Source organism: Callospermophilus lateralis, chromosome 9 (genome assembly GCF_048772815.1).
Source record: "Callospermophilus lateralis isolate mCalLat2 chromosome 9, mCalLat2.hap1, whole genome shotgun sequence".
Lineage (NCBI taxonomy): Eukaryota > Metazoa > Chordata > Mammalia > Rodentia > Sciuridae > Callospermophilus > Callospermophilus lateralis.
In genome coordinates, this window is record NC_135313.1 from 37,736,579 (window position 1) to 37,759,295 (window position 22,717).

Here is a 22,717-nt window from a genome sequence, read left to right on the forward strand (position 1 = left end):
TATATTATTTTGCTTCTCTTTTTAGGAATCTGATAAGATATATTTTACATTTCCTCTTGCAAATCATAGAAAAATCTACACTCATGTCTACTGTCAGAGCACCATGCTGGTAAGATAATTGGTACATTGTATGTTAATTTGAAACACTTGTTCATTTTTTAGATTCAATTAGTATCTAATAGGTTTAGCTGTGAATTGTTATTAGATCTAATTAGCTGAAACGTATCTGTTTGGAATAGTATTTTCATTGAAAAGTATTGATCAGAATTTTTCTGTTAGATAATAAACTGGTAATGTATGCCTTTGGATCTAGTTTAGGACTTCCTGTCTTTCAGACTTACAAAGACACTGTGTTCAAGATAAAAGAATTGAATTCAAAGCCTCTTTTATTCTAAAATTATATTCATATTTTTTGCACTTTCCACTTCTTGAATTTATTTTTTAAATTTTTTTATATACATTAGTTTAGTTAGATGTATTTTGACACATACTTGCATAGAGTATAACTTTCCATTTTTTGTGGTTGTACATGATGTGGAGCTACATTGGTCATGTATTCATATATAAACATAAGAAATTATGTCTGATTCATTCTACTGTCTTTCCTAATCCCATCCCTCTTCCTTCTATTCATATTTTAAAGAACATAGTTAATTAAGTAAGGCTATTTCATAAGAATTTTATAAAGTAAATCCTAGTTTTCCATTAACCATCATAGTAAAACATCCTATACTTTTTATATTAACAGTTAACAGTAAACTGTATAATGCAATCAAGACTTAAATTATATCAAAGCAATGATTTTGTGTTTCTTTTTAATGAACTGTGTTAAGCATTGTTTTAAAAAAATGTTAGATGCTTACTTCAACAAAACACATACTAAAATTGGAATGAGAACTGGAGTGTAGCCCAGTGGTGGAGCACTTGCCTAGCAGCCATTGTAAAGAATACTGCAAGTTAATATAATAGCCAAAGTTTTGCAACTCTTTCAGACCCTAGCATCTCTCAATCTAAATCTGAATGGTGAGTTTATCTTCAGAGAATCTGGTCCTGAGAGTGATGGCTTAAAATATTTACACTCAATTTAATACTGTATTTTAAATTAGAAAGTCAGCCAGGTGCATTGACACATGCCTGTAATTCCAATACCTTAGGAGGCTGAGACAGAAGGATCTCAAGATCAAGGCCAGCTTCTGTAATTTAGGGAGACTGTGTCTCAAAATAAAAAGAACTGGTGACATAGCTCAATGATAAAGCACCCTTGGGTTGAGTTCCTCATAACACAAAAGGAAGAAAGGGAGGGAGGAAGCCTGTTATATTGAGAAGAATGCTCCGCAAAGTACAAATTATTCATTTGGCTAATTGTAGGGGCCCTTAATCATATTTAATGTCTGTAAATTAAGTACTATAAAGTCATGTGGTGAATTAAAAAAAAAAAAAAAAACTTCTCGATTTTTATTGTAGAAGTTTTCAAGCGTATTTAAAAGTAGAGCCAAAATAATAATAATGACTTAGTTTGTAACCAGCACATAGCTTTAACAGTTGTCAACATCTTGTTATTCTTTTTTTGTTGTTTTTAATATTTTTCAGTTGTCAATGGACCTTTTTTTTTTTTTTATTTATGTGCGGTGCTGAGAATCAAACCAAGCACTTTACCACTGAGCCACAACACCAGCCCCAACATTCTGTCATTCTTATGTCATTTATTCCTTTCCATGTTTTTTGTAAGGAGTACCAGGGATTGAACTCAGGGGCACTCGACCACTGAACCACATCCCCAGCCCTATTTTGTATTTTATTTAGAGACAGGATCTTACTGAGTTGCTTAACACCTCGCTTTTTGCTGAGGCTGGCTTTGAACTCGCTAGCCTCCTGAGCTGCTGGGATTACAGATGTGTACTGCCACGCCTGGCTCCTTCCCACCTTTTTGGGGGCTCAAGTGTTCTTCTTTTTTTGTTTTAAGTCCCAGGCACCTTATCATTTTATCCACAGATACTTGAATATGTTTTTCTATCAGATAAGGATTTTACATATTACTATAATGCCATTATTTTATTTAACCAAATTAGTACTGATTCATTAATATCATCTGATATTCATTATTCAGTTTTCCTCAGCTCACATGTTTTTGTTTTGTTTTTTGAGACAGGATATTCCTACGTTGCTTACGTCCTCACTGAATTGTTTATGTTCTCACTAGTTTGCCTTCCAAGCTCCTGGGATTACAGGCATGTGCCACCGTGGCTGGCTAGCTCACTCACTTAAATTTTTAATTATTTGAATAAAAAATTGAAGTGTATACATTGTCTTAGGTTCCTGGATCTTAAGTCTCCTTTCTCATAACCCTCTTACCTTTTCCCTTTATGCCCTATTGTTTTCTGTAAACTAGTAGTTAGATTTAGAATCTTGATTAGATTCAAATTAAATTTTTTGTGGTAAGAATGTTCTATAAGTAGAACTATATCCCTATTTTATCACATCTAATGATTTTAGCAGCCATTGAAGACATTATTATTTTGTTTTTACTGCAGACAGAATCTGAGAATAACATTTTTGCATAGTAGTATTTTCTTTCCTATTTAGGAATTAGTAATTCCTGAGTAACTTCTAAGGCTTTCATTACAGTTCTTGTAGTTAGTTGAGTTAGGAAAGTTTTCTAGATGATTTGAAATTGTTCTTTGACATAGAGATTATATCAACATGGTATATATTAGTGGGGACTTGAATAGTATATTATCTATTCAATCTTATGATGAATGGTCCAGACTTTTCTATACACTGAAGTAGGTTGTATGGAATATTATCACTTTTTATAATGAAGTTTACCTTTGAGGATAGGCTTTGTTAGGAGCTACAAAAACCCATTACAGAGTGGGTTAGGGCCAGTCGCAGTGGTGCACACCTGTAATGCCAGCAACTTGGGCGGATGAGGCAGGAGGATTGCAAGTTCAAAACCATCCTCAGCAACTTAGTGAGGACCTAATAAGTAACTTAGTAAGACCTTGTTTGTAAATGAAAAATAAAAAGGGCTGGGAATGTGGCTCAGTGGTTAAGCACCCCTGAGTTCAATCCCTGGTACACCTACCCCTGGGGGGGAAAAAGTGTGTTGGATCTTTAGACACTGCAGTAGAGAGCAGAGAAGTATCACAATGTTTTTGTTTTCTGTTTTCTATATTCTTCAGAAATGGTTTAATGTTCTATTTAAACTCTGTGAGGGCAGAGTCTGTGTCTGCCAAACTCATTATTTTCCCTGAGGGCCTAACGTAATTTGTTGCTGGGCATGGTGGTGCTTGCCTGTAATCCCAGCTACTTGAGAAGCTAAGGAGGAGGATCACAAATTTGAGGGCAGCTTCAACAATTTAGCAAGACCTTGCCTCAAAATAATAAAAAGGACTGGGTATGTAACTCAGTGGTAAAGTGCTCCTGAATGAACAGGTGGATTTCTTCATGGTTTTATCTGTAATAACTAAGAACGAATTATATAGATAACAATGCTACTCCCTACATTCTGGTAGGATTTTAGTTGTTGAATTTTCATTGCTCTGACTTCCTTAAAAGTTAGAAGATGTTGGGTCATACCACTTTTAAGTGGGTAAAGTTGAGCACAGAATGTTGTTAAAACATCATTATAGTATGCAGCATTCTAGTCCCATGCTGGTGAAGCCCTTGGAATTGTGCCTCAGTCTATACATGTTCCTAATTGTGTAGAAGTTATCTGCTAATAATCAAATGGGAGCCAAAATAAAAAAGTGAAAGTCCTAATACAGTAATTGTTATATTTTTAAATAAAAGTTATTTTTAATTGTTAATTATTTGAGTAGATGTGTGTGTGTGTGTGTGTGTGTGTGTGTGTGTGTGGTGCTGGGGATTGAACCCAAGGACTTGTGCATGCGAGGCAAGCACTCTACCAACTGAGCTATTTCCCTAGCCCAGGATTTATGTTTTTATAAGAGTCTATCTCTAATTCATATTTCTATTTTTGTTAAAATGCAGGTTGCTTACTGTATAACTATCTAAAGCAAGGACATTAGTGAATTCTTTGAAAATTTTGGTTCAACAATTAAAAATGCATAGGTGATATACTGAGATCCTATTAGGTCACTCTCTAGGTTAATTACTTAACCTACCTTTCCAGTTTTACATTAGACATCTTTGCCTGTCTTTGACCTGTGTGACTTGTGAGAATCATAGCTACTTTGTTTCCTTTGCCCTTACTTATATAATAGAAAAGTGTTGAAGATGCTTGTTTTATATATATAATCATTTGGTATAATATTTAATATGTTTTTCTTTGCATTATTAACTAACAGGATACAAACAGTTGGATATTTGGCTGCATAAACAGCACTTCTATGTGGTAAGTCTTGAACCTATGCCCTTCATTGTTCATTTTTGTCAACATAAGCAATATTCAGAAGTCACACTTTTGGAATAGCTTCATATATTCTTATACTCATTTTCATTCTGTATTAAATTATAGTATTGATTTTTAAATAAAAAGTAAGAGCTGTGACTATACTAGTAGTTTTTGTACACATTGAAAGTCATTGTTAGGAAAAAGTGTTTTTGTTGCCAGGGGAACTATGTGGACAGAGTTTAGTGGAATAGACTTATTAGACTTCAGTTATAACTCTTAGGTTTGTAGATGGTATTCTTTTCCTCTGAAATTTAATTTATAAAACTTTAATATAGTTGTTCTTTAATTATATTTTTGTATTTATTTCAAAGCCGGCAAGGAGTTGATTTATCATGGAAAGCTGAACTTCTGCCAACAATTAAGGTAAATTATAGCTTTACAGTTTTAATATTCAGGTTAAAAGATACTTGAGCCTATAGACGTTTTAAAATATACTTTTATTAATTTAGTTATTAAGTAAACATGAGATTGCTAACTACATTTTAGAAATATTTTCTTTAGAAGTCTATGTGATGAGAAACAACATGCAATTAATATTAAAGGCTGGGGTGCAACTCATTGGAGTATACATGAGGCCCTGGGTTCAGTGCCTAACCCTTCAAAAAAGAAAAGAAACTTAGAAGTTAAAATAGTATTCCAAGTCTCTATATGTTAGAGCATCATGCCAAAAGAGCTGGATAGATTTTTAATATTAAATATGAGAGTTTATTTAAATGGTCTGTCTTAAACTACAAACTGATTAATGTATTATACTCAGCATTTCATTTTGGGAGGGAAGCGGGCATTCCAAAGAAACTTGAAATAATTTACCAGATAACTTCCACTTAACATTGTGATTAACCACTTGGATAATTTACCTTTGTCTAGAATTCTCCAGGGTAATAAATCATAGCAGAGATTTACTTAATAACTGTTAGTGATTTCCTTAAGTATATTGATAGGTTAGCAAGTGTATTTTTAAAGGTTTATTTGTATATTCTCAAAATGTATTAATGAAAAGGCAAAATAATCTTAAAATTTGATGAGAATGTTATTTCCAAATTGTATTTATTATAACTGATAATATTATGCTAGAATAGATAGTAAAGTCTTCAAATAAATCTGTACTTTAAAAATGAAACATATTTTCCTAATGAGTGCTAGACTCATAGGCTTAAAAATAAAATCAATCTGGTTGGTCCCAGTTATCTTCTAATTAATAACAATTAAGTTACTTTTGCTTATGAATGTTTATACTTATTTGTCTATGTAGTTTGTACTGAAGAGAGAAACTTTAACAGAGAGGAATGATGGCAGAAAACATAATTGCAAATCATTTACACTTGAATGGTTGCAATTTTTTGTCACCTTGTTCAGTCTTTACTTTATGCATGTTCATTCATGAAATGGATATTACTTATATTTCTATTATTTAATTTCCCTACAGATTGTAAAGAAGTAATTTGACTCATGTACATTTTTAAGATCACTCACTCATTCAAGCCTAATCTTCCAGGAAGGCGCAGAACAAACAAAAGTATTAGGATATATTTAATGATCATTGTTCATACGGTTTATTAAATGTTTCCTTGAATTCCAATTTAGATATTCTATCCATATTATAATGTAAGAGTTAGGAACAAACAAATAAAAACCTTATAAAATGTACTTTGTTCCTGTAGTTTAAAATTATAAAATGCTAATACTGTTTTTTTAGATTTCCAAAGATTGAACAATGTGTTCATCAAAAGCTAGGCCCCTGTGCCATTTGTTCTGAATTTAAAAAACAACTGGGTGAACATCAGGCGAATAAGCTATTCCAGCAGCTTGCTTTTTGTAGAGAATGCTAGAAGAGAGAAGTTAGAAAAGAAAGATTATGATATTCTAAAGTTGGGCTGGAGATATCACTCAGTTGGTAGAGTGCTTGCCTTGCTTTCACAAGGCCCTAGGTTTGATCCCCAGCACCCAAAAAAAAATCATAATAATAATATTAACAATAATAATAATAATAATACTCTACAATCTTAGGCATTCTCAAATTAAAAAGGTTATAATTATTAGATATAAACTTTTAATGAAAATCAGTATTTAATATAATGTGAATTAACTGTTTGTAAGTAGCAAAAAATTATTTTGCCACAAGCTTAAAGGAGTGATTAGAGTGAAAACTTCGTAGGTTTTATTCATGCTAATATTATATTTAAAAAGGTAATGTCAGATGAGAATTGTATCAGTTTTAGGCATCTCTACTGACTGAACTGTGAAAAGTAGATGGAATCCTTCAACGAAGCACTTCAAGATTCAAAACTTTGCCATTGTTTGAAATAAATACTTAGAATCTATTAGAGTAAATAGCTACACAAAAATATTCAGGTACTTCCTAATTAATTATCTACCATTTGTCTGGTGGGATGTAACTGATTTATGTGGTCCTTTAATTATAACACATGGGTGTGGCCAGAGACTGCTAAGTTAGGCTTTTTGTCAGGTTGTTAGAGAGCCATTCAACTCACTGACAATTTTTAAGCTTCAGCACCTCTGTCCTACTTGGCCACATTAATGTTTCTGAAAATGAGTGGAAAAAATTTAACTGCTGTAGGAATTTCTTAATACATCCCACATCTATTTCCAGGAAAAAAAACTGGATTAAAAACTTTACTGGGAAAAATAAGAGACCCAGCATAGCTAAAGCAAGCCTTAGCAAGAACAGTGAAGCAGGTGGCATCATTATTACCAGACCTTAAACTATACTACAGAGCAATAGTACCAAAAGCAGCATGGTATTGGCAACAAAATAGACTTGTAGTCCAATGGTACAAAACAGAGAGCAGAGAAACAGACACACATAATTACAGTGATCTTATATTAGACAAAGGCATCAAAAACATATGTGGGAGAAAAGATTGCTTTTTCAACAAAGGTGCTAGGAAAAATGGAAATCCATATGTAACAAAGTGAAATTAAGCCACTATCTCTCACCATGCTAAATTGTGAAACCAACCTAGGTGTCCTTCAGTAGATGAATGGATAACGAAAATGTGGTTCATACACACAATGGAATATTATTCAGCATTAAAAGAGAATAAAATCATGGCATTTGCAGGTAAATGTATGGAGTTGGAGAATATTATGCTAAGTGAAGTAAGCTGATCCCCAGAAAAACTAAATGCTGAATGTTTTCTCTGAGATAAGGATGCTGATTCATAATGGGGATGTGGGTGCAGTATAGAAGGAACAGATGAACTTTAGATAGGGCAAAGGGGAGGGAGGGGAAGGAAGTGGGGGTTGGAGCTAGGAAAGATGGTGGAATGAGACAGACATCAATACCCTAAGTACATGTATGAAAACATGAATGGTGTGGCTCTACTTTATGTGCAACCAGAGACATGAAAAATTGTGCTCTATTTGTGTAATATGAATTGAATTGCATTCTGCTGTCATATATATAACAAATTAGAATAAATAAAATTTAAAAAACTTTATTGGGAGGCTTTTATTTTATTAAATAGATCAATCTCCTACCTATTTTTTCCTCAAAACATGGATAATAGAATCTTTCCTTTGAGAAATAATTATTTCCTTCAGTGGGATACATTATTAGCCATATTGTGTGTTTGTTATTTTTTAAATAAATTTCAGGGCATGATGTTTATCTATACCATTTATCTGCAACTCTTTACTACTTAAACTCAGAATCATTTGAGATTAAAATTATAAAAGTTTTCCATCATACCTGTCATTCATTCATCAACTACTCAATGTTCTTCGTCATGTACTACCAAAACATGGAAATAATGCTGTATTGCCATCTGTAACAAATAGCCAGATTACAAAAAAAAAAACCAATGCTGAAAATAATGTTATAAAATACAGTGTATATAGTGCATTATAAAGTAATGTTTTTTAAGTGCCATTTGTTTTACGTGAAGGGATATGTCAAGGAATATTTTGAGAAGTTCATATTTAATATAATTATTAGGAATCTGATTTTCTGTAAATTTAATTATTTACCCGAAAATGTAAACATGGGCATATTATGAAGTATGGAACATAAATTTGAAGTGTGTGCATGGGGCCGGGGCTAGGAATTGAATCCAGGAATCTCTTACATATACTAAGCACACACTCTATGAAATGTTTTTTTAATAACTAATTGAGAAACAAGTGTTTGTAATTTATCTTTTTTTGGCATGTTCTAATCTTTGTCTATCTAAGAAATAAAAGCAACTTTTTTATCTTTTTTTCAGTCTCTGATGTTAAGACTTCAAGACTATCCATCTTTGTCTCATCTTGTTGTTTATGTACCATCTATTCATGGAAGTAAGGTAACAAGTGGATCAAGGTTGTTATCAGAATGTTTGGGGCTATCCATGCTGAATTTTAAATTTATTTTTTGATGAATTCTTATTATAGGGGTATCTAAAACAATGATGCTTCACTTCAGACTGTTAATTTATTAGGATGATCTGCTCCAACTTGAACTAAGCAGAATAAATTCAAGTCCCTTTGTTCCAAGTGAGAACTAGTTCCCATTTATCTATCAGTCTTTCAAAAATCTGTTGTTTATTAAATACCCTCATATTCAAGACTAATAAGAGCTGGGTGTGATGATGCACACCTGTAATCCCTGCATCTCAGGAGGCTGAGGCAGGAGGATGGTGAGTTCAAAGCCAGCCTCAGCCACTTGGCAAGGCCTCAAGCAACTCAGAGAGACACTGTCTCTAAATAAACATAGAAAAAGGGCTGGGGATGTTGCTCAGTGGTTAAGCACCCTGGGCTCAATCCCTGGTACCAAAACAAAAGACTAACAAGAATCATAGGAAATACACAAATGACACTCATTTGTCACCCTCCTATGTAGGGGAGCAGTGAGAAAAAAGAAATATACAAGTATATATAATACAAATTAGAATATAGCAAGTACATGAAAAGCATAAAAGGAAGAGAGATCTGGTTGAAGGAATCAATAGTGACTTTAAGTCAAGAATGGTGGTACATACCTCCAATCCCAGCAACTCAGAAGGCTGAGGCAGGAGGATTGCAGTTTCCAAGCCAGCTTCAACAACTTAGCAAGACCCTAAGCAACTTAGTGAGACTCTGTCTCAAAATAATAATATGAATAAATAGGTCTGGAGTTTTAGCTCAGTGGTAAAATGTCCCTGTTTTCAATCCCCAGTAAAGAAAAAAAAAATGGCTTTATATTGGAGTGATATTTAAAATGTCCTAAAAGGATAGTTAGAATTTTTATAAGTAGAGTGAACATTCTAGCCCTATGTTGTCAATTTAAAAAAAAAAATCACTAGCATAAGTGGCTATTTAAACATAAACTAATTAAAATTAAATACAATTTAAAATTTAGTTCCTTAGTTGTACTAGCCATATTCTAGAAACTCATCATTGTGAAAAATTGTAATGGCATAGGAACAGTGAAAATAAAAAGCACAGAAATATGAAAGCATGGTATGTATTTGGGATACAGTGAATGAGTATATAATTTTAAAAGGATGGCCACCAGGGGTAGAATAACAATAGGAGAAAAGTCTGGAAAAGTAGTTCTTGGTGGTATTGTAGAGGCTTTGTTTGGAATTCAGGACTTTGGAATTCAGAAGTCAATAGGAAGCTCTAAGCCTTTTTACTACAGTAGTAATGTTATCAGAGATAATTCATTTTGGAAGATTAATCTATTTATGGCAGAGGACGGATCAGAAATAAGAAGACTAGGCACATCATAAGAAGTTATTTGAGGCTGGGGTTGTGTGGCTCTGTGGTAGAGCGCTTGCCTGGCACATGTAAGGCACTGGGTTTAATCCTCAGCACCACTAAACAAACAGAAAAACAAGCCTACAAACAATTAAATAAATAAAGTTATTGTGTCCATCTACAACTAAAAAAATACTTTTTGAAAATGAAAGAAGTTGGTCTGGGGTTGTGGCTCAGCGGTAAAGCGCTCACCTAGCATGTGCAAGGCCCTGGGTTTGATCCTCAGTACCACATAAAAATAAATAAAATAAAGGTATTATGTCCAACTACAACTAAAAAATAAAATATTAAAAAAAGAAAGAAGTTATATGAGCTGTACTAGGGAAATGAGTGTAAATAAAAGGATGTTGATTTTGAGACAGTTAGTGGGGAGGAAAGAAGGTAAGAGCGCTCCCTGCTCTCCTCTTTGCCCATTTAACCCAGCAGACTTATCCTTCAAGATCCAACCTAAGGGTTCCCTCTTCCTTTTCCAGACCCCACCAATAATGTTTTACTTACTTCCCTCATACTCTGTTTATAACTTCTTTGAATAATTTATAACATTAAATTATAATTTTCATGTCTGTATTGCTATTACCATATTGTAAACTTTTGAGAGTAACAACCAGATAAGTTTTATTCTACTTTGTATTCTCAACTTTTAATGACTACCTCATAGAGGTCCCTAAAAAATATTTCTTGAATGCGAAAATTAATGAGATTATAGATAAAATTATAAGGAAATTTAAAAGAAATAGGGAAATGAAAAGGGGATATAGTTGGGAGTCATTTCAAAGACTGAGTCTCACAAGTACCTTATAATGGATTCATTGTTTTGTTTTGCTTAGCTCAAATGAGAGGTAATTCAACATCTTCAATACTAAAAGCTCTCTTTAGGGGGTTTTCTACCAGATAAGTTGGTTTTGAATGAGTCTAGCATCTTTCCCAAACTTTGAAAGGTCCTCCCTGATTATGACAAGAAATTTATTAGTCTTTCTGCAAATGTAAAGTCTTTGCAGCCTAATAAATTCGTAATATGTCTTAGTGCTCTTTGGAAAGTGACACTGCTAAATCTATTGTTGCACTGCCTTGTCTCACTAAGATGATAACTTATCTCTTTCATAATGTTTACATATCTATAAGCATTATCTTTTTTTTTTTCTCTTTATAAGCATTATCTTTAGAAGATGACACATGTTCAAATGAGCAGGGTGAAAAAGTTTTAAGTTGATGCATTTCTTAATGTTTTTTGAAAATATAAATATGCAATTATCTGCATTTTTAATGACAGAAAACAAAATAATTTTTAATGACAGAAAAGCAATAATAAAACTTATGGGTTTTTTGTAATTTTTATTATTAGTTGTTCAAAACATTACATAGCTCTTGACATATCATATTTAATACATTTGATTCAAGTGGATTATGAACTCCCATTTTTACCCCAAATACAGATTGCAGAATCACATCGGTTACACATCCACTTTTTTACATATTGCCATACTAGTGTCTGTTGTGTTCTGTTGCCTTTCCTATCCTCTACTATCCCCCCTCCCCTCCCATCTTCTCTCTCTACCCCATCTACTGTAATTCATTTCTCCCCCTTGTTTTTTTCCCCTTTCCCCTCACTTCCTCTTATATGTAATATTGTATAACAATGAGGGTCTCCTTCCATTTCCATGCAATTTCCCTTCTCTCTCCCTTTCCCTCCCACCTCTCGTCCCTGTTTAATGTTAATCTTCTTCTCATGCTCTTCCTCCCTGCTCTGTTCTTAGTTGCTCTCCTTATATCAAAGAATACATTTGGCATTTGTTTTTTAGGGATTGGCTAGCTTCACTTAGCATAATCTGCTCTAATGCCATCCATTTCCCTGCAAATTCCATGATTTTGTCATTTTTTAGTGCAGAGTAATACTCCATTGTGTATAAATGCCACATTTTTTTTATCCATTCATCTGTTGAAGGGCATCTAGGTTGGTTCTACAGTCTAGCTATTGTGAATTGTGCTGCTATGAACATCGATGTAGCAGTATCCCTATAGCACGCTCTTTTAAGGTCTGTCAAAGTGATTGAAATTGCATATAAAGGGGGCTGGAGCTGTGGCTCAGCAGTAGTGCACTTGCCTAGCATGTGTGAGGTACTGGATTTGATTCTCAGCACCGCATATAAATAAATAAATAAATAAATAAATAAAGGTCTATCAACAACTAAAAAACATTTGAAAACAGAAAGAAATTGCATATAAAAACTATTTCCTTGTCTCGGGTAATGACTCTCCAAAAGCACTTTGAAAAAACATAATGAATATAATCCTGTTCAATGAATGACTTCTGTAGTCTTTTAACAACCGTTTTCTGTAGTGAAAATGTCATTGTTCTTTGCCTTATGAGAAATTAAAAACAAAGGTCTTTAACAAGCTTTCCCTTTTCCCCCCACATATGTTCTATAGTTTAACAGCAGCTTTTCACTTTCAGGAATGACCAAATCTACTGAAGAGGCAAACAAAAGACATTGCTTCAACCCTCCAAGGTTTAGTTGTCTGATCCCACAGGTGTTAGATCCCACAGGTGTTAATTTTTTCTTCAGTTCCTATGATCAAAATAATTTGATTGAATTGTGAGGATTATTTTAATGATCTTGCATTGTTTGATTTTATTTTTTTGAGCTGGAGTGTCATTAACCAGGCCGGTCACAATCTCCTGACCTCAGTTGATCCACCACAGCCTCCCCAGTTCTAGGATCACAGGCCTGCACCTCCATGCCTGGCTGAACTTGAGCTTTTACCAGAAACATTTCCTCCTACAGATAACTGAGAACAAAGTTTCTTAACTCCATGTTAGAAATGTTATAAAAAAGAAATGTTGTTCTTACAAAAATGATAATGGTACAGATGTTAAAAGTTTCCTTTTTTGAAAAACGTTTCTTTTTCGTAAGCCATAGTAAGCCTTTTTCTGTCTACTATAATCTAAATAATCCATGAATGGCAGTAAGTCTCCAAAAGCCTTATGTATAGTCTAATGGGACAAAAAAACACATGATAAAGGAAGGATTTTTTAAAAAAAAATGTAAAAAATTTCATTTTCCTTTTAACTATAAATGTATTCAGGCATGTATTTGAATCCTTAATATTTAATTATGAATCTTTGTTTCATCCTTTAATGACCTGCAAATACTTATAATACAAATTATAAGAAAACTTTGCTATGAATCTATTGTTATAGAAATGATCCACTAATAATTTTCATTAACTTATTTAATCAAGTTAGGCTTGTTTATTAAGTTTTCACAGTATGGCATCTCTCCTTGAGGAATTCTTGACACCTAAGTAGAGATTATTATATTTGACCACTGATACTTTCTCCAAAGCTGAGATTATTATAGTCTACTATTTCCCATTCAAACATCAAAGCATTTCACTATAAATTTAATTCTACTTTACTAATAAATCAATTATTTATATTTCAGTTTGTTGTAGATTGTGAATTCTTTAAAAAAGAGACAAGATCCATACAGCTTCCTGTAACTCATCTTTTTTCCTTTGGTAAGTACTTTGTTTTTGGAACTTAGAAGAATGGCTTTAATTTTTTTTACTATATATATTTTTAGTTGTAAGTGGACGTAATACCTTTATTTTATTTTTATGTGGTTCTGAGGATCGAACCCAGTGCCCCAACTGTGCCAGGCAAGCATTGTACCACTGAGCCATAACTCCAGCCCAAGAATTGCTTTAATTTTTAACAGAGTGCTGATTTAGTTTGCCATTTCGTTGCAATAAAGCAGAGCCTACTAACATTAAATATAATATTTCTAGTATATTTCTTGAGATAACCATATGATGTGGTTCTGTGGTTTGATTCTCATTTAATACTGGGCCCCAAGTCATCTTATGATAAGAGTCAATTTTAAAAGACAAATTTTCATAATCATATATACTTGTAGGGGTGTGTGTGTATGTTTCCTTATGTGAAATTTATACTGAATACTGGCCTTTTAAATATATATATATATTTAGTTGTATATGTACATAATACCTTTATATATACACATACCTATATAATACATATACACACACATATATTTACCTATATAAATATACACGTACCTATATAAATATACACAAATATTTACCTATGTATACGCGCGCACACACACACACACACACACACACACACACACACATATATATTTAGTTGTATATGGATACAATACCTTTGTTTTATTTATTTATTTTTTTATGTGGTGCTAAGGATCGAACCCAGTGCCTTATACATGCTAGGCAAGTGCTTGAGCCACAACACCAGCCCCCCTGCCCCCCGGCCTTTTTATATCATTTTTATTAAAGGGTAAAAATTACTGTATATCTTATGAAGGTTTCAAGAATTCTCTGTTCTTTTAAGCTTTGTGTTGAAATAATTTTAGATGTATAGAAAAGTTAGAAAAGAGTACAGAGGTCCTTTACATTCTTCACCTACCTTTCCCTAATCTTGACCTCTTTTGTAAAAATAGCACAGTTTTGAAAACTAAGAAATCAGCATTTGTGCAATAATATAAACTAAAGTGCAGGCTTTATTTGTTCTTTACTCAGTTTTACTACTGATGTCTTCCCTTTCCTTATGTTGCATTCTGCTGTCATGTCTCCTTAGTCTCCCATAATAATATGTGACAGTTTCTTTGTCTTTCCTTGTCTTACTTAACTTCAAAAACCTTTGAAGAATACTAGTCAATTATTTTGTAGAATATACTTCACTTTGGATTTGTCTAATGCTTTCTTATTATTAGATTGAGGTTATGCATTTTTGCCAAGAATTCCACAGAGGTGATGTGTATTTCTCAGTGCATCACATCAGGATATGTGACATTAATATATATAATTACTAGTGATATTAACCTTGATTTCTTGGTTAAGGTGGTGCCTGCCACATTTCTCTACTTGAAGTTATGGCTTTTTATGTTGTAATTAATAAATATTTTGGGGAAGTGCTTAGAGAATGTGTAATTATCCTGTTTCCTTCAAAATAACTCACCAATTTTAGCATCCATTGGTTCATCTAGACTTTAGTAAATATTACTGATAGTCTACAGAAATACAGAATTTAGGGGCTGGGGATGTGGCTCTAGTGGTAGCACGCTCGCCTGGCATGCGTGCGGCCCGGGTTCGATCCTCAGCACCACATACAAACAAAGATATTGTGTCCGCCAAGAACTAAAAAATAAATATTTAAAAAAACTCTCTCTCTCTCTCTTTAAAAAAAAAAGAAAGAAATACAGAATTTATTAAATTCTTCTTGAGGTATAGAGTTGTCCCTTCTCTCCCACATACTTGTTCTGTTTTTTATTTATGATAGTATAACCTCATGAATCTATCTTATTCATTGGTCTGTTTATAGTACAATATCATTCAGTTTTGGATATTAGGAACTTTTTTTAGATTAAAAAATCTGTTACTTAAGATAGGAAACTTACCATAAGGTTTTTATTCCTCTTTCCCTACATGTTCTTTTTTTTTTTTTTTTTTTGGTGGGGGGAGGATACAAAAATTCTCAGAAAAATACAGAAATGACAACTCTAAATTACCTATGTTTTTAAAGATACCAAGCTTATAAAATAAAACATCTGCAAAGAAAGCTTACCTTTCTGAAATTAGGAACAATTACTTGACTAAAAAAGCACATTGATATAATTAAAAGTTATTTTAAATACTGTGTTTTGTCCAGTGTTTATTGTGGGAGGTTTGGATTTTTTAGGAGTTGAATCCTCCATACCAGAAGTGAGAACCTGTTATCTAAATTGTTTTCATTTTTTTATTATTATTTAAGCAGTCAGTATATTTTCAAAATTTCTTTAGTACTCTAACATTACTTTTAATTCAACAGGACTATCTTCAAGGAAAGTGGTATTAAATACAAGTGGCCTATACTATAATATAGAGCTTCTGAACTTTGGACAGGTAATTATCCTGACTACAACAACAAGGAGTTGATTTTACTTTACTGTTTAGTTAAACAAACAAATAAACTTTTGCTTTTTGTTTTTGTGGTCAAACTCTATTAGATATACCAAGCTTTTAAAATCAACGTGGTAAGCAAGTGCTCAGGAGTCAGAGGTAAATGTATTTTCTGAAAAATATGTAGAAATAGTATTGTCAATTGAAGAATCAATAAGTCATCTTCTGTCATACTATTTCACATCTGTTTTTCATATATTTTTATATGACATAAAAAAGTAATAAAAAGATGTTTATATTTCCCAAGGGTTTAGCATAGACCCTTTCTTAAAATTATCTTCATGTTTCAGTATGTCTTTATGTCTTATTATAGTAGTAATTCAAATTTGGCTGTTTAATATTTTCCAGTTTCTTAGTATTACCTATATACTTTTAATACCTTTTGTAAGCCTAAAGAAAGCATTTAAGAATTCATAATTTCGTATGCTGTATAACCATTACTGATTTTTTTTTGTTTTAAAATGGACAGTTGTGTAATTAGTTTGGTATTAAGTAGCTTATGTAAAAGTTAAGGTAACATGGTGAATAATACATCTTTCCTTTGTGTTTTAACAGAAGAAATAACTAGTATCTATAAACTTCATATTCCCTGGTCTTATGAAGATTCACTAACCATTGCACAGTATGTAGAATTTACTTTAAACTTTGGTGTTTTTGAATAAAATAGATACTCTGTGTAGTTTAGTTTTTTTTTAATTATATGAATTATGAAAGGAAAATGTAAAATATTTATAGCCTTTATGTAGCATCATGCCCACAATTTAGTTATATCAATTGTATCTATTTATATATATAATTTAATAAATTGTCTTATTAAATGACATAGAACTTAAACCTCACTTGCTTAAAACATTAACACCTACCTTTCCACACTCCTCCAACTTCTGAGTCCTAGAGAGGGAGTGTTTAAACAATTCTAATGTAACTGAAAAAGTGTTCATCTGTAATAGTGTGTCTGTCATCTGGCTTCCTCTACATTATTTCATTGTATTGTGGGGAGGATAGACTTAGCCATGGCTAAGTCAGTTTTTACCGGCATGTTGTACTTGAGTATTGATATTTAAGTTATCTCTTCAGGGTTCCATCTAACACAGAAATTTCTCTGAAACTTCATATTGCTCAACCAGAAAATGACAGCCATGTGGCATTGTTAAAAATGTACACATCATCAGATTGTCAGTATGAGGTAAGTTGCACATATTTGTAATCTTTAGATTTAGTTATAGAATAAGGTAGAAATTGCAGATACATGGTAGGGTGGAAGTGAATAAAAATAAGATATAGACATTTGAAATATTTTAGTATTTTTCCTGTTTGTAATACTTCAGTATTTCCTTATCGGATCATTTGAAAATGTATGCATTTTAATAAGTGATAGAAATAAAACAAAAATTGAAACTGCAGATTAACCTTTTAAATTTGAAAGCCCAAAATCCAAACTCTTGTAAATTGAATAATCAACTAAAATTGGAAGCTGACATGGCTTTAGTACAGTAATTTATGTGATATTTATTGGTTTTTATTTCTACCAGAATAGCTTAAGGATCTTCTTTTCATTTATTTAAGCTCTGTTAAGTCATTAATATGTGCAATTTAGTACCTATTGTGTGTGTTTTATTACCAAAGATCATTGTCTCCTAAAAGAAGGAACAAAGAATATTTTATTGATTTATGGATTCATGAACTAAGAGTCCTTCTCTATATCAGAACATACGAGATTCCAAGGATTTCGCATTTAAGTGGTTAAAATACACATTTTAATGGTAGTGACATCACAGGTTTCTGGTACATAGCTTAATTCTGCTCAGCTTCAAGCTTTAAGTTGCTGAATTCTTTATTAAAATTTTCTTAGGGTGTGCTAGAATACACATTGTCAAATTAATAGAATCTGTTCCTACAACCAAGTTTTATTTGGACCTGTATTATGAATTATTTTATATTTCATAGAATTTATGAATGCTTTGATACCTTACTTTTCTAACAATAAAGGGTCTTTGCTATATTTTTAAACTTGTTTCTAATACTGAAGTGATAGTAAGAGTTGTGTTGTCAGTTTGGATCCAAATACTGCATGCTCCATGTTTTTAACCAAATTGTGTATTTCCACAAAGTTCAGATGCAGACAAAACATTCATAATTTCCCTAACAAAGGTTTATTTCCTTTTCGCAGACTTCTTAATTTTTCTTTATAAAGGATTATTTTTTTTTCTTTAAAAAGGTAGAATTATTAAGGATGAATTTTTTTTACTTATGGTAGGATTATTAAGGATGAATTTATTTTTCAAATATTATTTTGGCTTAAACTCTTTTAACTAGCATGATCTATTAATAACATTCTAGTTAATTAAATAAACCAGTTGTAAACAGTTACCATATATACCATAGCATTGCTGTAATTGTTGAAGAATTAGAATACTGGAAAATATACTCAATGATGAAACTACATTTTGTCTAATTTAAACGTGGTGCAGAAGAGTTTTGAAGATCTCTTATGCCTTTAAGGTTATTATTATAGGAATTATTATACCTAGAGATGTGTAGAAGTACATAGTTTAATAAAATTGAACTAGGAAAATCTAGGGTAAATAACCTCTTTTTAAATGATTGTTTTAAACTAGGTGACAGTTAAGACATCCTTTTCACAAATACTTGGACAGGTAAGAGAGATTTTCATTGCATGATTATTTATTGTCTTGTGAATAGATATCATAAAGAAAGGATTATAGTCTTTTTCTATAAAATCAGTAATTTAACAGATCACAATCTCTGGCTGCTCCCACTGCTACAGCTACTTGTTTCTTCTTTCTCCTTTTTTCTTCATTCTTCATTCTTTCAATTTAATAAAATCTAAAAACCATTCTTGACCTATAGGCCTTGGTTGGCCAACTCTTACTTTAAGGTGATCCTTTCATATTTGATCCATCCTAAAAATAAGAGCTGTTACCTGATTCTCAATATATTTGCCTAAATGAATGTCATATTAAAACCTTCATATTTATCATACTACACTATAATTCATGATACAATAAAATAGGGTCTGTCATGTAAGTGAACATTTTCAAAGAACTTTTTATATTGTGAATGCTCAGTTATAATGTAAAGGCTAAAAATAAATTTTATTCAAGATAAATGTTAAAATTAATTTGCAAATCATGTTACAAAAATGATTCAGCATTAGAACTATAGATATTATTATTCAATATCATTATAATTTTCAGGATTATGTAACCTGGAAATAAATACACTAATATTGATTAGACAGGAAAATTATATAATTTCAAAATTCAGTAAAATTTTATTTAGCTTTTATTTTTTGATTGGTTATATTTTGCTATCCAAGCATAGTAGAATTTTTCCTTTTTTTACTTTAAGTTATAATACTGCAATTGTAAAACTCACAAATCAAAATTAAATTAGAAACATTTTATGTGCATTATCTCATTTGTTCCTTATAATCACTTAGAGCTATATTATGACTATTATTAAATTTGTGAACATAATAAAATTCTGAGAAATTATATAAAAAAATTGTGTGCTAAATTATAAAGGGAACATCAAATGTTAGTATAAGTTGGAAAATAGCATCATGGGTAGTTGATATTCTAAAAAGTTAAAAGGCATTAAGAAAAATTTTGCAGGGCTGAGGTTGTGGTTCAGTGAGGCCCTGGGTTCAATCCTCAGCACCATATAAAAATAAGTAAGTAAAATAAAGGTATTGTGTCCATCTACAACTAAAAAATAAATATTTTTTTAAAAGAAAAATTTTGCTTGTGATAGAGGAGATGAGTTCATGCTATTATTTTTTTTAGCATGTCCAAAAGTCATGTTATTGTACAAAGTGGTTTATGGTGAAGATATTACATGCTCTCTTATCCTTATTATCTCTGTGGCCCATAATCCAAATTAGTGACATGAAAAGTCAAGTTAGCTTGGTATGCTGCAACTAAGCGTAATTGTATACCAAAAAAGACAGACTAATATTTTTGTTTAGATGTGGAAATCTTTCTAAAGAGCAAGGAAGCACTGGTGTTACAAGATCAGAGGAGGGTACTTTAAAAGTGTCAAAGAATGGCAATCGAATCCTAAAATTATTGAAAAATATAGCCTGTTTTTCTTTATTGCTTGTTTAAGATTTCAGTTTGTGGGTGGTAAAAGAACAAATTTAAGTTGTCTAATATGTCTTACTCATTTTTTTAAAACAATGCATGTTATTTAAAAACAATGTTGCTGATATAGTCACAGGAAACTGAGCAAAAGGAGTAAAGAGAAACCACTTAAGAGAATCAGGAGTAAAGAGAAACCACTTAAGAGAATATTTAGCCTTTAAATAATTTTTCACAAAATTGTTTCTTTCTAGAAAAAGAGGAAAATATGTTCATGTTCTTTAATCTAGTTTTAGGAAAAAAGAGGACAAAAAAGTAAATTGAAAGTTACTTTCCTGAGTAAATTTCATAAATTCTAGTAAATCATTTCAATATTTAGATGTTAAGAGAAACTGAAATTTGGAATTTTTTTAGGTGAAATCTTTAAATTTTTTTCAGTGTTGTTATCTAATTCAAATTTTAAAGAAATATTGTGCTAGATACTAAGCCAAATTAAGCAAGTCTTACAGTTTGATTATAGCCCATGGAGGCCAGTTTGTGGTTGTTGATTTAGTCATACCTTATATACACAGTTGTATCCAAAGCCCAAGAAAATAAATACTTATAACAATGTCCCTTTGTCAGTAAGAGAAATTTTATGTTTAATATATAAATATTAACATATAATACTCTGTGCAAGATCTGTTCCAGAATTCTAAGGACAGTTAAGGATGTTAATGATTAATAATAATAACTAATATTTTCAGTCCCTCAACCATATGCCAACTACTATTCCAGGTGTTTTAAACAGATGCAAACACTTTGAAGCCTTACACCTCTATGAGATAAACGCTGTTTATCTCATTTTACTGATGAAGCCCTGGAGAGAGAAGGCAAAGTAACTTGCCCAATAATACAAAAATAGTGAGAGCAAAGCTGGAGTGTAAATCCAGAGGTCTGACTCATAAGTCTGCTAGGCTGTTTAACATTAATCTTGATAACTTAATTATGCTATGTATTTCCTAGTGTACCATTAGCAGGCAGTGAGTTTCATTTAGTAATAGGTAGAAAATGGCCTTTTCCCCTTTTTTTTCAACTTTCCTTTCCTGCCACTTGAAGCTTATAAACTATAAATCGTGAGTGTGAGATATAAGTTTTTTTAAAATTTTTCTAGTCTCTTTCAACCTGGAAGTCCATGGAGAAACTTAAGGGAGGGAGACTCTGAACTTCCTGAAATTTTATGCAGCATTTTAGGTAATCTTGTACTTTCATAGATTTAGTTCATCAAATTACCAAGGGAGTTGATATGTATTCTAAAAAGATTCTATGGATTAAGTCCATGCTGATTTTTCTTTAAAAATTTAATATTAAAAAAGAACAATATTTTGTTTTTATTATGGATATGTTTTCTGCAGATTAGATCAACTGACTTGAGGCACTGTCACATAATGGTTATGAACTTAGGCTCTGAGTCTAAATTACAGTTTTACTGAATTTCCAAGATACTGAAGGGCATTAAGAGTTCATAATTATAACTAATATTATCTTATAGTTACTGTGTAAGTTAATATTTTGAATGCTTTACAAAATGAGTATGTTTAATCTTCATAACCACCTATAAGTACTATTATTTTTTCCTATTTTACTGATAAGCACATAGAGAAGAAGGGGGAAGTAACTTGCCCATGACATTTGCAATTGTGGGAAGTACTTGGGCCCCTCATTCCTAGATATCTTCACCTATAAAATAGGAAAAAGAACTACTTGAAAGCGTTTTGGGGAGGAAGATATGAGATAATGTATATAAGGTATTTAGTGTCTTGCCGGAACATATTAAATACTGGATAAACATGCTTTGAAGGAAAAATTTTAGCAAATGCTATTCAATTATGCCTTTGAAAAAAATCAGATGTTTATACTATGCTATATGTTATTAGCATTTATTTCACTTAGAGTTTTTGATACTTGTTACTGGAAATACCTTTGTAGCTGTGTCAGGAGAAGTATAAACAATAAATTTTTGTGTGTGTTTAAAATTTTTTTATTTTGTGTTAAAGTACATTTATTTCATTAACATGAATATTTAGAAATTGCCCATTGATTTATCTGTTTTCTAGGTAGTTAGATTTCATGGTGGAGCTCTTCCTGCTTATGTTATATCTAGTATCCTTCTTGCTTATGGAGGACAGTTATACTCTCTTTTCTCAACAGGTAAAAATGTTTATAATTTTTAAAGTTGTTTTTGTTATGAATAGTGTATGATTTTATTTTATTGTTTTACTTTTCTTCTACTGACCACCAAACCCAAACTAGTTTGGGGCAACTAGTCTAGAAACCTCCAGTTTCTAGTCCTGAGACCTGCAGTTTACTATATTCTCTTAGCCTATCACTTTTTTATTAGTATATTTTTTTCCTTTTTATTGGTGCATTATAATTATACATAACAGTGGGATTTGTTATAACACGTTCATACATGCACACAATAAAATAGTAGAAT

The 22,717-nt window shown here is 31.8% G+C and overlaps 1 protein-coding gene across 1 annotated transcript in view; it reads left to right on the forward strand.

The window, feature by feature from the left end:
- Pgap1 (post-GPI attachment to proteins inositol deacylase 1) overlaps positions 1-22,717 on the forward strand; it is a 67,899-nt gene that overhangs the window by 32,799 nt on the left and 12,383 nt on the right. The window contains exons 10-20 of the mRNA XM_076866160.2: positions 26-109; positions 4,311-4,357; positions 4,729-4,780; positions 8,644-8,721; positions 13,600-13,675; positions 16,008-16,081; positions 16,186-16,237; positions 16,694-16,760; positions 17,216-17,324; positions 18,757-18,795; positions 22,338-22,431. Coding sequence (XP_076722275.1) covers positions 26-109; positions 4,311-4,357; positions 4,729-4,780; positions 8,644-8,721; positions 13,600-13,675; positions 16,008-16,081; positions 16,186-16,237; positions 16,694-16,760; positions 17,216-17,324; positions 18,757-18,795; positions 22,338-22,431 — 772 coding nt within the window. The remainder of the gene's footprint in view (positions 1-25; positions 110-4,310; positions 4,358-4,728; positions 4,781-8,643; positions 8,722-13,599; positions 13,676-16,007; positions 16,082-16,185; positions 16,238-16,693; positions 16,761-17,215; positions 17,325-18,756; positions 18,796-22,337; positions 22,432-22,717) is intronic.